Here is a 17,522-nt window from a genome sequence, read left to right as displayed (position 1 = left end):
TTGTCAACCGCATCTTTCCCTCAACTCTTAAGGCATTAATCATTGCCTTACAGTCCGTTTTTCCCGTCGGACGTGGGTTGGCAAGATTAGAACTCTTATTTCGGGCCTTCCCTCCCCGTGCACAACCAAGGGTGACATATCTGACACTCTGATCCTCTGACCTCTCACTCCTTTGTGTCATCACCCCAAATCCATATTTTTTACCATAATGCTTATAATAGCTGAACAACTCTTCAAATGAATTGAACTCCATCCCCGACTTTGGTTCCTCAACGATATCATCACCATCCGACGATGGCACTACCTGAGGTGTACCGGTAGTGCCATCGTCAGTTGGTGTACCGGTAGTGCCATCGTCAGTTTCCCGTTCATCTGGTCTAGCAGAAGTACATGGCGCTTCAGTTTGCAGACAATCGGGTCTATCTTCTTCAGTACCAACAGTACCAACTTCTGCGCTCGTTCTAGAGCTTGTACCGATAAATGGCCTCAGAGGTCCCATCCCAAATTGAAATGGGTAACCAACGTTTAGCTTAAAACAAAAAAACTAAAACATTTAATTTGTTTAAAAAATTATTATCTTATAACTAAAAAACAATAAAGGAGTTGAAAAATCACCTGCATGTTGCTTGGATTATTGGTCCTATCTGGATATGGCAAGAAAGCTGGTGGCCATGCAGGCACTGGTCCAAAATAACCGTGCATGTAATTTTGATAGTTTAGTATACCAGTTTGAGGGATGTCCTAACAAAATAATAATAATATTAATAATTATAATGTTAAACATAAAGTAACAATTAATTTTCTTAATTATGAAACAACATACTGAATTTGACGGATTTGAGTTAGATGGTGTTAGCGGAAATTGGTGTTCTTCTCCTTTTCCCATGCCCTGTACAAGTTGTTCAATATCCAAGATCAGTCTTTGATAAGTTATCAAGAAAATTATTTCAATCAACCAGAAGACTAATATTGTACATACTGCTTTCAACAAAAAAAAAAATGATAAAAATATTAGCATGAAATATTTTTATCATCAATATTAGCATCAACCAAAAGACTAAGTTGTTCAATATTAGCATCAAATACTGTTTATACATGATGGAGATGATTGATGCCTTTCTTCTCAACTAAATTTTGAGAAGTTGTAAAATCAATTTTAGAATTTAAGGTACCACATTATAATTTTTTTAATAACAATTACATTGACCATTGGAATTCTGCAACACAAATTATATGTATGGATGATGGAGTTGCACACGTGGGAATCAATGGAGGGACAAATTTGACTCGTATAACACGAACATCCAAAATCTCGTCTCATAATCCATTAAGGAAACATTAAATTCAAAGATATCATTTGACTCCCAAAGGTAGTCACAGCCACTCATTGACTTTTCTCTCCAAATTGGGATCAGTGATTAGTTATTCTATTTCCATCTCCTTAATTAATAATCTTAAGCTCCTCCAAAAATAAATCTGGGCCTCCTTTTTCCGGCATTTATTATCAGTGTATTTCATCTCCAGCTCATATTATGATAGAGTTGGTTTTGTTTCTTTTGCATGATGCTTTAATTTGGATTTTTCTATAGAAAATATAATCCCCAAGTAAAATGCAGAAAACAATTTCATACACAAAATTATTGATGTTTCCTGTTGTATATTTAACGACAACTAAACCATAATATTTAAACCACAATATTAATATTTAACCACTAAATTAATTGTTCAGCTAACAAATTTTCACATAAACAACTCTATGCAATGCAAAAATTTTGAATTTAACAATATCAAATCTAAATCATAACAGGTTGTGTAAGGAAAAAATTAACTAAATTACAACAGAAAAAAATCACCTAAATCATAACGTGCTGTGAACAAAAAAACTAATTTATGGAAGAAAAAAATCACCTAAATCATAACGTGCTGTGAACAAAAAAACTAATCTATGGAAGAAAAAAATCACCTAAATCACAGAAGAAAAAAAATAAGCAAACTAAATCCTTGCTTCATGTCAGTGACCACAACATTTAATCAAATAAATGGCAGAATTCCAGATCAAAGTAGAGATGAAGTTGACCCACAGTGCGACGGAATGGGGACGAAGATGACCGTCAAACCGACCCACGTCGCTGACCCGAAACGCTCGCCCACAGCTGACCCGAGATGATGGCCCACGAACCTGACCCACCAAAGCCCACGAACCTGACCCGTCGAAGCCCACGAAACTGACCCGCTGAAGCCCACGAAACGAACCCAAACGAAGCCCATGAACCTGACCCAGCCCAACGCAGACCGGCCGTGACCCAGCCCAACGCACCCACCGACGATCTCTGGGTTTCAATCTGCAGACCAAACTCGCTCCAGCATACACGAAGAATCAATGGCTTCTGTTTCTCCAAATCGCCCGGCGCATACACGAAGAACCACGAGCGGGAAACGAAATGAACTGACCCAGCTCCGCTTTTCATTTTCGTTTCATTTCATTTTTTTTTTTTTTTTAAAGGCTGACGTGGCATGACGCCACATCAGACGACTGCACAGCCGACTACGCGAGGCGACTGTATATAGAACTATTGTTTAAGTATAGGCAGGATTTTAGATATCTATTATTTTGGTAGACGGAATAGTTGGCTAATTAGTTACGAAGAGGCAAAATTGGGTCAATTTGGGACGCGCGCGTGTTGCTGAAGGCCATTTTGTACTTTGGTAATTCTACTCCTGACTCCTGAGCGTATTTTTGTCCTCTTGAAGAATTTTGTTATTTATTCCGTTTCCATTTCCAGTAATGTTAGATGCTAGGGTTTTGTTTAGGGACCTGGATGTATGCAATCATGTACTCCGTTCGTGCTTGATGAGTAATCTGACTAGTAATTTAAGTGGTGATAGTTTCTTAGGGCTTGTTGTGGCGCTTTTTTAAAAAGAATGATGAAAAGCTTGACGTTCTTGGCGATTGCAACTTCCAATAACTAGTTTCATTTCAGTTTTTCAGGTTTTTTGGGTTGCTTATGATTGGATTTTGTGATGAAGCTGTTTTTCGTCTCTTTTGAGCCAATGAATACACATGAGCCAACCCGTTAGTTACATGGTTCAAACGTCGGTGGTTCTTCAGCCGCGGTGTCTCTGAAAGGTATCCTTCTCCGGGGGTCTCGAACCACAATTATTGTTTACACTGAATTTTTAATATTCTAATTTTAATTTGGGAAAGAAGCGAAGAGATGGGTAGCAAAGAACGAGCAAAGGAGAGAAGAGAGAAGAGATTACAGGAAATATCGCTTCTCAGGACCATTCCCTATTCCGATCACCAGAGGTTTATTTTTCGCTTGTTTTGACTTAAATATCCCAATCTCATTTTAACGTTCTGGGTACGTTTGGCTTTGTTCGATTCTTTTACAAATTGCAATCATTCACCGGTTATCTAAAATGGAACTCTCAATTTTTTGGGTTACGACTGTTGAATAACGAACACGTCTATTCCAATACTTTTTTTTTTATAGGTATGTCTATTCCAATACTTTTCAAATGCATTATAAGATGATTAATAGTTGGCCAAACCAAACGCGATGATGGCCTAGGAACTGCTCGTTAGGCTCCTCAAGCTTTAATCGGCCTATAAATGGACTGATATACCCGTCTCCTCATGCATGCACACACACAAATATATATATATATATGAAAAATTCTATTCTCAAGCTGGTACGTGGAGTACATTTTATTCTTACATGTCATGATTAGATTTGGAAGATAAATTTTGAATTTTGAATCTTACAATTCAAATCTTACTATTTAAGTTATATGGATTTTGTGCTCCACACACCAGTTTGAGAACATAATAACTCTCTCTCTCTCACTTTCTCTTTTTATATATATATATATATATATATATATATATATAATATTATGTTATCAATGATAGATGCAATGACCACATCTCATTATGAAACAAGTGTAAATATCCTCTTTTTTTTAATGGTGGGCATCAACTTTGAGTTTGCACAAAAAATGGCATTTATTTGTTATATTCATCCTTGCTTTCTTGGTTTTAATACAACAATTCCTCATAACAGACAGTTCATAGTATCGTAAATCTTGTTGGATGTATTTGTAGGTGGTGGTCCTCAGAAACCATTGTAGTTGTAACTGGTGGTAATAGAGGAATTGGATTTGAGATTTCAAGGCAGCTTGCGGTGAATGGATTGATAGTTATATTGACAGCAAGAGACAATAATGTTGGCCTTGAAGCAACCAGGGTTCTACAAGAAGGTGGTCTTAATGTGCTCTTCCATCAACTAGATGTCTTAGATCCTTTATCTGTCAAAGAACTTTCTGAGTGGCTACAGCAAAATTATGGTGGTTTAGATATCCTGGTAATATTTCAATACCTTAATGTCCCTTGTATCATATTTTGTTGGATATAAGTTACTGTGTTATGGCTATACTTTAAGCTTACAAGACAGGCAGTACCAATCTTATCGTGCAACTCATTGCGAAAGGACTTCCGTTTGGATAAGCTATGGAAAAAGGAAATGGTTGAATTGAAAAAGGAAATGTTACTTATATGGGATAAAGAGTGGTTGAATTGACTGAGGAGTGTATTGGAGAGTTCTCGGTTGCGACCCTTTTCAAAAATGTGGTTGATGGATGGGAATGGAAATTTGCAGGATCCTATGATCCCAATGTGGATAGGGATATGAGAAGGTTGTGGGAGAAGCTGGTGGGTCTGTATGCCTTATGGGAGGTACCGTGGTGCATGGGGGGTATTTTAACACTATTTGCTTTCCTAGTGAGCGATCAAGACAATGTCGACATTCTTTGGCCATGGAAGAATTCAGTGAGTTCATCTTTGATCTGAATCTCATGGATCTCCCTTTGGTAGGGGTGAGTATACTTGGTCTAATGGGAGGGTTTGGTTGAGATTTGATAGATTCTTTGTATCTCCTTCGTGGGAAGCTAAATATCCGGAAGTAAGGCAGTAACGACTAGCTCGAGTTAGTTTAGATCATTTTCCTATCCTTTTGGATTGTGGGTGTATGCATAGGGGGCGCCGGTATTTTAAGTTTGAAAATATGTGGCTAACAGCGGAGGGGTTTGTAGAAATGGTGCGTGATTGGTGGTCTTCTTATCAATTCGTTGCTACTCCAAGTTACATTCTTGTAGACAAGTTGAAGGCACTAAATCAAGATCTGAAGAAGTGGAATTTGGAGATTTTTGGTCACATTGACAATCAGAAGACTACATTGTTGGAGGAATTGCAAGACTTTGAGGATAAAGAGTTATTGGGTGAAAACTCGGAGGAGGTGTTATTGAGGAAGGGCACAGTTATGGCAAACTTGGAGAGGGTTTTGTTGTCAGAAGAGACTTCATGGCGTCAAAAATCCAAGGCCCTTTGGTTGAAAGAAGGTGATAGGTGTTCGAATGTTTATTCACAAAGTGGCTAATTCGCATCGGCGTAATAATGCTATCGAGTCATTGCAATCGGGTACTCAGGTACTATCTTCTCCTCCCGAGTTAGAAAGCCATATAATATAGTACTATGAGACCCTTCTCACAGAATCAGCTCCTTGAAGGACGAAGCTTGATGCCTTGCATTTTGAGGCAATTGACTCGCAGAGTGTGAGTGCACTGGAGAGACCTTTTGTTGAAGAAGAAATTTACAAGGTCATATCTGGCATGGCAAAGGATAAAGCGCCGGGGCCGGATGGGTTTTCAATGGGTTTCTTCCAAACTTGTTGAGACATTGTGAAATGTGACGTTATGCAGGTTTTTAGTGAATTTCACGCTTTTCAAAAGTTTGAAAAATCACTTAATGCGATTTGTATTGCTCTCATCCCAAGAAACACGTGGCTTTGATTATTGAAGACTTTCGGCCTATAAGTCTAGTTAGTAGTATTTATAAGATTATCTCGAAGGTTCTTGCTAATCGACTTAGCTCGGTGTTGGAACACATTATTTCCAAGTCCCAGAATGCATTTATTCGAGGAAGACAAATCCTTGATTCAGTACTCATTGCAAATAAGTGCTTGGATTACAAAGTACGAGAGGGAGGTTCAGGTGTTCTGTGCAAGTTTGACATGGAGAAGGCATATGATCATGTGAATTGGGAATTTATTTTATATGTGCTTGAGAGATGTGGTTTTGGGGATAGGTGATTGCATGGATGTGTCATTGTATTTCAACAGCTCGGTTTTCAATTTTGGTTAATGGCATGCCTACTAGTTTTTTTGATAGTTAGCGGGGATTGCGGCAGGGAGATCCCTTATCTCATTTTCTTTTTGTTATAGTTATGGAGGTCTTAAGTAGGATGGTGCAGACTGTAGTTGGGGGAGGTTTCTTATCAGGCTTTTAGGTGGGCAATGGTTCTGGTGGCCCTATTATGATTTCACACCTCCTATTTGCAGATGATACGTTAGTCTTTTGTGAAGCAAATAGAAGCTAGATCCAAACTCTACGAGCATTGTTACTTTGCTTTGAAGCTGTGTCAGAGTTAAAGGTGAATCTAGGCAAGTCTGAGATGGTTCCTGTGGGTGCGGTCTCTAATATCCTCAGCTTAGCAAGTCTTCTGGATTGTAAGGTGTCCTCTTTCCCAATGAAATATTTAGGACTTTCGTTGGTAGCAACCTTTAAGAATAGAGCTATATGGGATGGAGTAGTAGAGAAGATAGAGAAAATGTTGGCTAGCTGGAAACAGATGTATTTATCAAAAAGGGGTTGCCTCACTCTTATCAAGAGTACTCTCACTAATCTCCCAACTTATTTTTTATCTTTGTTTCCTATACCTGAAGGGGTGGCGAATATAATAGATAAACTCTTTAGGGCGTTCTTATGGGGAGGTATGGGGGAGGAGAAGAAATTCCATTTGGTTAGATGGAAGACTGTATGTGCATCACTTGTGAATGGGGGTTTGGGTGTGTGTAACCTGAGAACTTTTAATAAAGCGTTATTGGGAAAGTACTTTGGAGATATCAGTTGGAGGGGGGATCTTTGTGGAAGGATATTATTGACGCTAGATATGGTGTCGCTTGGGGTGGCTGGTGCTCTAAGGAAGTGAGAGGGGCGTATGGTGTGGGTTTATGGAAGTATATAAGGAAGTGATGGCCATGTTTTGCAAACCAAATTCGCTTTGTAGTTGGTGAGGGCATTCGAATTAGATTTTGGAGGGGTGTGTGGTGTGGAGACCACGCTTTGGAAAGGGTTTTTCTGGCCTTATATCATATTGCAGTGAATAGGGAGGCTTCAGTGGTGGACGTGCGTTTATTTTCTCATGGTGCGCATCAGTAGAATATTCTTTTTAATAGGGATTTACATGATTGGGAATTACCTATTGTCTCAGAATTTTTCAGCTTATTATATTCCATGGAGATTCCTTTGTTACATCGAGATAGTTTGAAGTGGAGGTCTAATAACCACAAGTTATGTACAGTTAAGGCATATTATAGCATCCTGACAACACAAGTCGATACTACGTCGTTCTCCTGGAAGAATATTTGGAGGTCTCGTGTGCCTTCTAAAGTAGCTTTTTTTGTTTGGAGTGCTGGTCTGGGAAAAATATTGACCACGGACAATCTAAGGAATAGAGGATGTGTAGTGTTGGATTGGTGCTACATGTGCAAGAAGAATGGAGAATTTGTGGATCATCTCTTATTGCATTGTGAGATAACAAGGGTGCTGTGGGATAAGATCTTTTTAAGGGTAGATGTTGCTTAGGTTATGCTTATGAGGGTGGTGGATTTGTTGGGTTGTTGGTCAAAGATGCAAGGATGCCATCAAGTGGCAGAAGGGTGGAAGATGATTCCGTTGTGTATTATGTGGTGCATTTGGACATAAAGGAATGTGCGGTGCTTTGAAGATAAGGAACGCACTATGACCGAGCTAAAGAATTTTTTTCTCGACACTCTAATGTGTTGGTTTTCCACTATTGTATTATATGAGGATAATGTCCAGGATTTCTTGTCTTTAATTGATCGTTCTTAGAATGTAATTAGTAGTTCTTATGTGTACTTCCTGTGTATAAGGGCTATGCCTATTTTATTTATATATATAATATCTATCTTTTACTGATAAAAAAAAAAAAGAAAAGGAAATGGACGTAAGATTTTATTGAATTTTGGCTTAAAACATGTTAAATGCTATGCATCAATTTTAGATGGAGCCAAAAGATTGCAAAGTATAGTAGTAGAGGGGTAATTTCAATTTTCATTTATATTGTACTTTAGCTACTGATATTTTGCAGGTAAACAATGCTGGTGTTAATTTCAATCTCGGGTGTGATAATTCTGTTGAATATGCCGAGAAGGTTGTTGAAACCAATTATTTTGGTACCAAAAATATGATTCAAGCTATGATCCCATTAATGAAGCCTTCTACTTCCGGTGCTCGAATTATTAATGTGAGCTCACGTTTAGGCAGACTAAATGGCAGAAGGAATGTAAGTATTGCGTTAAAACCCTTCATGTCCTTGCTATCCACTTTTCTCATTTTTCTGAACCTCTGTTAAACTATCTTGCTTCTTCTTCTTGCAACAATATGCATGTTCTATCATTTTAATCAAACCACTTACAATTAAGGGCTCATTTGGACACTTAGAATATATCAGAATATCTGTGAATAGTAGTGAAATTGTTTGAGTTGAAATGTTTTATCGGGTTTTAGGAAAGGAGAGAGAAAATGTTGAATAAAAATATTATAAAGTTAAAAAATCGTTCGAATGTAATTTTTTAATATTATTTTTGTTTTGAAATTTGAAAAAATTGTATTGTTTTTTGTATTTTGTTTTGAAATTTGTAAAAATTGTATTAGGTTTTGTATTTGGATAATGATTAGATGAAAAAGTTAAAAATTTGAAATTGAAAAGTCTTTTGTTTTTTAGTGATGTTTGGAAATGAAATATTTAAGAATATCTTAGTGTCCAAACTAGCCTAAAATGTAGATGCATGTTGTGCCATGTGGTAGATTGTAGCTTCCTAATTGATAGGAATTGGAACTGGCTTGATATGGAAGAACATTTTGACTCTCTTTTAACTATCCTTACTGCTCTGTATGTACAAAAGCTTTTTATTTTAATATTCAAATGATACTAGTTGTTTAGTCTCTAGTGAACAAGTTTCCTTTGCTTACTCTTTGTTATTATTTTATTTTTTTTAGCAAGATAATGTTTTTATTAAAGAGCAATGCTAGATACAGTTTTAGGGTGTGCAAACACTGCACAATCCCTTTGGAAAAAAATGATTTTTTATATGAGTCCTAGATTATCCACTTTTTTCAAAAGGAGTGTGCAGGGCTTGCAAATCATAGAACTGCAAATATCATTTCTCCTTATTAAATTAAAATATATACAAACAGAGGAGAACCCGAATCAACATTTCAGACAAGTTAATTCAAAGCGAAAAATAAAACCAACAAATGTGAAATGGCTACAAAAAGTTAGTCCCATATTTCTTGGTGTGAAGCCAATAATATATCCCCAGTCAGGTGATTTTAGTGTAAGAGGCGCATGTGCTTCACATGCTGGGAACCACCAGCAAAAGTCCCATGTTCCTGGCATGTTTGGTAGATTGGAGGAGTCTAGTTGTGGTGGTCGTGTAAATTAAAGAAGAGTGGAAGGCAGTGCCTTGACCAGGAACAATGAGGGCCATGAGAGTGGTTTAGAAAGAGAGGCAACTAGAAGAAGAAAAAGAGGAGAAAACAAGTGAGAAGAAAGAAGAGGTGGGCGGGAGGGAGTGACCCCTCTCCCAGGCAATTTTGGCTTTGGGGAGGGGGACTTGTTGCACTTTATTTTTTTAACTCTTTGTTAGTATTTACCGTTGTTGAAATCCTGCCATCCTATTCCTCTTTTTATATGCTTGTTTATGTGATAAGAGAATTTCAGAGTCGTGTACCATATGGTGATCTGAGGTGTAGTTTTTTTGGTGTTATCCAAATGCCCATTTTATACTATCACGTGATGCTATTCTACTGGAAAAATAATAATAATATGTGGTTTAAAAGACTGGTCGTTTTTTCTCAATGATTCTTCCAAGTTCCATACCAAACTACTCATGGTTTGCCTGTCTGAAAGATTTCTATTCTCGTTGGTCGGGATTGACAGAGACTTGAAGATGTAAATCTCAGACAACAACTAGGCGATTTGGACTCGCTCTCAATTGACCTGATTGATAAGACCGTATCTACTTTTTTACAACAAGTAGAAGACGGCACTTGGACATCAGCTGGCTGGCCTCAAACTTTTACTGACTACTCGGTGTCAAAACTTGCAGTTAATGCTTACACCAGGCTAATGGCAAAATTACTTTCTGATCAAGGTCACAGAATCTATATCAACTGCTATTGTCCGGGCTGGGTGAAAACTGCCATGACAGGTTATGCTGGTAACATTTCAGCTGAGGAAGGAGCTGATACTGGAGTATGGCTTGCCTTGCTTCCTGACCAGGCAATAACTGGGAAATTTTTTGCAGAGAGACGTGAGATAAACTTCTAAAGCAGTTATGCCAATTCTAGAGTTTGAGAATGGGTTGTTTTTTCCGCATTGAGCTAGTATAAAACCCAAAACAGCCATAGGAGAGTTTGAACTGTTGTAGAATATGTTTCTTGCACTAAATTACACTGCAGGATTGGTTTGCGGATTTTATCGGTGAATGAGAGCCAGGAACTGTAACCGCAATGAAAAATGGCCCTAAACGTTTTACAAGGTGTTGCTAGTTACAGTAGCTAGTTACAGTATTGGAAAATTTGGATGTCTCGATGTAAGGTTCCTGATGTCAAGAACCGTGCTGCATTGCTGTTTTCACCAAGAACACAGAAGAATTAACAAGGAATGAGTAATCAGAGGAAATTCTAGACAAGAAGTGATCTCCAAACTCAAGATTCCCTTCGTGAAACTTGATAGGGAATTTTCAAGGAATTCTCAACCTCAAATTTCTTATTGAACTCAAATGATCAAAATCTGAAGATTACACAGGCTATGCATTGCTTTTATACACGCAGTTGCAGATCATGAAGAGTATCAAAATCCAAGGACTTAAATTGTAAAATGCAGCTAAAATCTCCTAAAGACAAAACATATTGTTTAACTAAACTTCAGTTTGGATAGTGAGATGAGATAAGATGATTTGAAATAAAAGTTAAAAGTTGAATAAAATATTGTTAGAATATTATTTTTTTAATATTATTTTAGAATTTGAAAAAGTTGAATTGAGATTTGAAAAAGTTGAATTATTTATAGTATTTTGTGTAAAAATTTGAGAAAGTTGTAATGATGAAATAAAACGAATTGAGATGGTTTCTCAATCCAAACGGGGTCGTTCAAAACTGAAGATCCTACCAGCGAAATGACACCAACAACCTTCTAATTCAATACGCACCGCATTACTAAAACTAAAACTCCCCGTTTAGATTCCGTGGTAGTTAAAGTTGCTATCTTCCACCTCCTTCCTACTAGCCTTTTGCAAAACACGCAACCTTCCTTCTTCTTCAAGACCCTGTCCTGAAGCACCCTTGACAATCTCCAACTCTTCAAGGCCTTGCCACCAAAGCACCCGTGACCATTACAAGACAGTGCCCACCAAATGAGGATACAAGGACCTTAGCTTGTACAACAACTCCCAAGAGTTATCCTCTATACCAACACCCACCCATTTGATTAACACTACAGTAGCAGCATGGTCACCCACCTTCTTCATTCTTCTCTCAAGATTTCTTCCAGGCTCAGGCTGAATAGCACCCTTATCATCAATTGGAAGCAGAGTAGGCAAAGGCGAAATCTGGTCCCCCAATTTTTTCTTAAGGCAAGAATACATGGAAAAGTGGATGGATTTTTAATGTTGAAGGCAATTTCAACTTATAAGCCATTGAACCAATTCTTTGAATGACTTGAAAGGGTCCATAACAATGATGAGCAAGTTTCATGTTATGCCTCATGGCCACTGATTTTTGCCTATAAAGTTGAAGTTTAAGAAAAACCTTATCACCCTCTACAAAAGATCTTTTTGACCTTCTCTTGTCAGCAAACACCTTTATTCTATCCTAAGCTTTAGCCAAGTTTTCCTTCAACAAAGATAACACTTATTCAAGAGTCTTCAAGTACTGATCTACTGTAACATTAGCAATGGTACCTGCTACATAAGACAACAATCTTGGTGGTGACATCCCATACAAAACTTGAAATGGAGAAACACCTATGGGAGCATGCATAGTTGTATTATAATGCCACTCAGCCATAGGTAGCCAAGTACTCCAGCTTTTTGGTTTAGAACCACTATAAGCTCTTAAGTAGGATTCAACAGCCTTATTTAAAGCATCAACTTTCCCATCAGATTGAGGATGGTAAGCTAAGCTCATGGTTAAGATGGTACCCTGCAACTTAAACAGCTCTTGCCAAAACAAACTTGTGAAGATAACATCACGATCTGATACAATGGTCCTAGGCAGACCATGAAGCTTGAAAACCCTAGAGAGAAAAACCTCTGCCACCTTAGATGCTGTGTATGGATGAGACAAAGGAAAGAAATGACCAAACTTGATCAATCTGGAATAGGCAAGGGTTGGAGCAATCTTGCTGGAAGAACATTATCAGATTTGTTAACCTGATAGATTTCACATTCATTCACCAATTTCTTGATATCCTTTCTCATGCCAGGCCGAAAAAAAAAAATTTGTCTTAGGGTACGTTTGGGTGTTGAAAAATGTTGAGAAGTGTTGAGAATGTTTGTGAATAGTTATGAGTAGAGATTAGAGTGAGTTTGTGGGTCCCATTGAGAGTATTTTGAGTTGTTTGGATGTGTGAAGTATGTTGAGTTGTTGACTTTTGAGTAAGTAGTTGATAAATGTGTGGGTCCCATAAATATTATAGTGATTTTATTTTTAGTAATAAATATTATAATGATTTTATTATAGTGATTTTTTAATATTAATAAATATTGTAGTGATTTTATTTTACTTTTATATATAATAATGATAAATAGTATAATGATTTTATTTTTAATTTATATATAATTGTGATAAATATTATAATGCTTTTATTTATATATATATATAATAGTTATAAATATTATAGTAATGTTATTTTTTATTTATATATTATAGTGATTTTATTTTTAATTTATATATAATAGTGATAAATATTATAGTAGTTTATTTTTTATTTATATATAATAGTGATTTTATTTATTATTTATATATTATAGTGATTTTATTTTTTATTTATATATTATAATGATTTTATTTTTTATTTATATTTAATAGTGATAAATATTATAGTGATTTTATTTTTTATTTATATATTATAGCGATTTTATTTTTTATTTATATATAATAGTGATAAATATTTTTTATTTATATATTATAGTGATTTTTATTTATTTATATATTATAATGATTTTTTTTATATTTAATAGTGATAAATATTATAGTGATTTTATTTATTATTTATATATTATAGTGATTTTATTTATTATTTATATATTATAATGATTTTATTTTTTTATTTATATTTAATAGTGATAAATATTATAGTGATTTTATTTTTTATTTATATATTATAGTGATTTTATTTTTTATTTATATATTATAGTGATTTTATTTTAATTTATATATTATAGTGATTTTATTTTTTATTTATATATAATAGTGATAAATATTTCTTATTTATATATTATAGTGATTTTTTATTATTTATATATTATAATAATTTTTTTATTTATATTTAATAGTGATAAATATTATAGCGATTTTATTTTTTATTTATATATAATAGTGATAAATATTTTTTATTTATATATTATAGTGATTTTATTTTTTATTTATATATTATAGTGATTTTATTTTTTATTTATATATTATAGAGATTTTATTTTTTATTTATATATAATAGTGATAAATATTTTTTTGTTTATATATTATAGTGATTTTTTATTATTTATATATTATAATGATTTTTTTATTTATATTTAAAAGTGATAAATATTATAGTGATTTTATTTTTTATTTATATATAATAGTGATAAATATTTTTTATTTATATATTATAGTGATTTTATTTTTTATTTATATATTATAGTGATTTTATTTTTTATTTATATATTATAGTGACGATTTTTTTATTTATATTTAATAGTTATAAATATTATAGTGATTTTATTTTTTATTTATATATAATAGTGATAAGTATTATAGAATGTTTGTGAATAGTTATGAGTAGAGATTGAAGTGAGTTTATGGGTCCCATTGAGAGTATTTTAAGTTGTTTGGTATGTGAAGTATTTTTAAAAGTACGAGAATATTTGGAAAGTGTTGAGGACACTTGGTCACCCAAACACAGCCTTAAGCTTTCTGTAGAGTTTTATGGTAATCCACATGATCTGCCCTGGAATGTAGTGGATATGCTGTAATACCTTCTTTTGAAATGAAGAATCAGGAACAATCAACATTTTGCCTTTTCTAAGTAAAAGGCCTTGCTGCATAGAAAATTATTTAGGAACGTGTTCTCCCTTCCTTAATGCATCAATTAAATGAGTAATGTGAGAGAACTCTGAATAGCTTTGCTTCAATTCAGTTATCTAGACAGGTGTAGGAAAAGAAATTAATGCCAAAGAAGCAGTATCTTCCTTGAAAGTGCATCAGCCACTTTATTATCCCTCCCCCTTTTATACTCCACTTTAAAATCATATCCCATGAGCTTCGAGATCCACTTGTGTTGTGCCTCTGTAACTATCTTCTGCTCCAACAAATGTTTTAAAGCTTGCTAGTCAATTTTAATTTTAAATGGCTGACCAAGCAAGTAAGGTCTTCATTTCCCCACTGCACTTACAAGTCCAAGAAATTCTTTTTCATAAGTTAGGCTTTACCTTTAAGTGCCTTGCTAAAATTTCTTCTGAGGCAGCACATTCAATGACAAATTTCTTAGAAAAGTTTGGCAACTTCAAAACTAGAGGATGAGCTACAACATGCTTGAGTTGCAAAAAAGCTCTCTCAGCTTCCTCAGTCCAAACAAAACAATTCTTTTTTAATAACATGGTCAATGGGGTAGCTATTGAACCATAATTCCTGATAAATTTCCTATAATAACCAGTTAGGCCTAGAAACCCTCTTAAAGCCTTAACTGTTTTAGGAAGAGACCACTCCACCATGGCTGATATCTTGGCAGGATCTGCTTTTACACCATCCCCAAAAATAATATGGCCTAAGTAATCAACCTCCATGACACCAAATCGACATTTAGACCTTTTAGCAAACAATGTTTGTTGCTGTAATAAGGCTGTTTTCAAATGCTCAAGATGTTGAGTTAAATCTTGGCTGTAAACCAAGATATGATAAAAAAACACTAAGACAAATTTTTGAAGAAAATGTTTAAAGACATGATTCATTAAACCTTAAAAAGTGGCATGTGCATTAGTAAGCCCAAAAGGTATTACTAAGAACTCATAATGACCTTCATGAGTTATAAATATTGTCTTAGGAATATCTTCTTCCCTCACCCTTATTTGATGATACCCCGATCTTAAATCAAGTTTAGAAAAATACCTTGCTCCATATAGCTCATCAAGGAGCTCATCAATCATGGGAATTGAAAATTTGTCATGTATAGTTTCCTGATTGAGAGCTCTATAATTCATGCACATCCTCCATGTGCCATCAGTTTTCTTCACCAAGAGGACATGTGAGGAGAAAGGACTTTGACTTTGTCTAATCACCCCATTAGTTAACAAGTCTTGCACAATTTTTTCAATTTCTATTTTTTGGTAGTGAGGATACCTATAAGGCCTTACAGAAATTGGAGTAGTGCCCTCTTTCAAGATAATTCGATGATCAAATTCTCGAGGTGGAGGCAACCCCACTAGTTCTCAAAAATAGATTTGAACTGTTGCATAACCTCTGTAGCTTCTGCTAAAGGCTGTATTTTCTTAGTATTATTTTGAACTGCTATAAGCTGCAGTAGCCAACCCTGATGTCCAATGAAGGAAGACTTCATCATGTGAACTCCAACTTCTACATGAACCTTCTCAGACAACAAACCTTGCAGAAACAGTTTCTTACTAGCAACCTCAAAGTGCATTGACATATTTATAAAATCCCATTGAATAGGACCTAACGTTTTAAGTTATTGAACTCCTAATACAATGTCACACCCTCCAAGAGTTAGAACATGGACAGGAACTAGAAACTTAGTTCTTTGCACCTTAATCATTTCCTCACATATGCCTTGACTGATTATGCTAGTACCATTTGCTACTTTTCACCTGAAGACCTCCATCTTCAACCACTTTCAACTTTACTGCTTCTACCACCAAAGGTTCTAGGAAGTTGTGAGCACTTCCTAAATTCACAAGAATTTCAACAGAAAATGAGCCTATTTTATCCAACAGTTTCATGGCATTACTGTTAACACAACCAGAAATGGCATGGATAGAAACCTCAAGTTCCTCAATTCCCTTCTTTACCAATTCATTAGATTCTTGCAGTGACTGAGCCTCAATTTCATCCCCACTATCAACTATCTCTTGCATTTCACTACTTTCTCCATGTAAGAAATACACCCTCAGGTTCTTGCATACATGATTGAGATTTCACTTTTCCTCACAGTGGTAACATAATCACTTTTTTCTTTTTTCATCCATCTGAGATGAATTCACCTTCTTCAGAGGAAACAAACTCTTTTGACCACTATTAGCTAGATCAACCAGCCCCATGTTATCAACTGGCCACTTCTCAGCATAATGGGCATTTTGTCTCCAAGATTTTCTTGAAAACAACACATACTCCTCTTGCAACTTTGCCAAGCCAAAAGCAGCCCCAAGATTCAGTGGAATAAACATTTTCACAGGTATTTGAATATCATCTTTTAATCTACTAATAAAGCAACTCATCTTATGTTTATCAGACAAGCCTTTCAACCTATTGGACAAGGCCTCATATTTTGATGTATACAAACTAACAGAAGTAGTTTGTTTCAATCTAGTTAAAGCTTCCATTGGATCATCAAATGCTAATGGCCCAAACCTTCCTTGCATTGCCACAGCTAAGGTCTCCCATGAGTTGAACTGCACAGAGTCCAAGGCATTTTGGTACCACACCAATGCCTCACATTCCATATGGTGCGAGGCCACCATTAGCTTCTGATGGAAAGGTAGTTGAAAACAATCAAAGTACTGATTGGCCTTAAAGATCCAATCAGCAGGATCACTACCACTAAAATGTGAAAAATCCAACCTAAAATTTCTCTGGAAAACTCCCATCTCTTCATGATTCCTAGGCTTATTAAACACTTCTCTATCTCTATGAGACATAACATTTACAGATTCAACCAAAGATCTCAACATTTCTGAAACTTAGTCTAAACTTTATATTATCCCAATAATGACCCGTTGATGATGTTCCAACTGCTTCTACATCATTTCATGCTACCTTTGAGATCTTTCAATGATGCACGTGTACCATCCGCCATCAGAATCACCGTTGCAAGGATTGATTGCTACTAATACCACTTGTAAGGTTCTTGATATCAAGAACACTGTTGCATTGCTATTTTCACAAGG

At 35.3% G+C, this 17,522-nt stretch overlaps 1 protein-coding gene across 7 annotated transcripts; it reads left to right on the top strand.

Moving 5' to 3' along the window:
* Nucleotides 1-2,618: 2,618 nt before the first annotated feature.
* Nucleotides 2,619-10,687, top strand: LOC109000478 ((+)-neomenthol dehydrogenase). 7 transcript variants are annotated; one of them, XM_035687590.1, is made up of 6 exons: nucleotides 2,619-2,706; nucleotides 2,982-3,127; nucleotides 3,209-3,307; nucleotides 4,106-4,364; nucleotides 8,228-8,422; nucleotides 10,082-10,687. In XM_035687590.1, the coding sequence occupies exons 3-6, from the start codon at nucleotides 3,216-3,218 to the stop codon at nucleotides 10,469-10,471; spliced, it is 936 nt and encodes a 311-aa protein (XP_035543483.1). In that variant the 5' UTR covers nucleotides 2,619-2,706; nucleotides 2,982-3,127; nucleotides 3,209-3,215; the 3' UTR covers nucleotides 10,472-10,687. The 7 variants fall into 7 exon arrangements, with proteins under 7 accessions (XP_035543483.1, XP_035543486.1, XP_035543487.1 ...); XM_035687593.1 differs by having other exon boundaries at nucleotides 2,631-2,706; nucleotides 2,990-3,127; XM_035687594.1 differs by lacking the exon at nucleotides 2,619-2,706 and adding an exon at nucleotides 2,732-2,879 and having other exon boundaries at nucleotides 2,990-3,127.
* The last annotated feature ends 6,835 nt before the right edge of the window (nucleotides 10,688-17,522 follow it).

Source organism: Juglans regia, chromosome 2 (genome assembly GCF_001411555.2).
Source record: "Juglans regia cultivar Chandler chromosome 2, Walnut 2.0, whole genome shotgun sequence".
NCBI classification, from domain to species: domain Eukaryota; kingdom Viridiplantae; phylum Streptophyta; class Magnoliopsida; order Fagales; family Juglandaceae; genus Juglans; species Juglans regia.
Note: the sequence above shows the minus strand (reverse complement) of the source record. Positions and strands in the feature narration are given on the sequence as shown.

Bases quoted from the DNA above. Each gene is read 5' to 3' on its own strand.
- LOC109000478 (XM_035687590.1), top strand. From the start codon at position 3,216: ATGGGTAGCAAAGAACGAGCAAAGGAGAGAAGAGAGAAGAGATTACAG. The intron at 3,308-4,105 runs GTTTATTTTTCG...ATGTATTTGTAG, and splicing joins CCCTATTCCGATCACCAGAG to GTGGTGGTCCTCAGAAACCA. The intron at 8,423-10,081 runs GTAAGTATTGCG...CGGGATTGACAG, and splicing joins GACTAAATGGCAGAAGGAAT to AGACTTGAAGATGTAAATCT.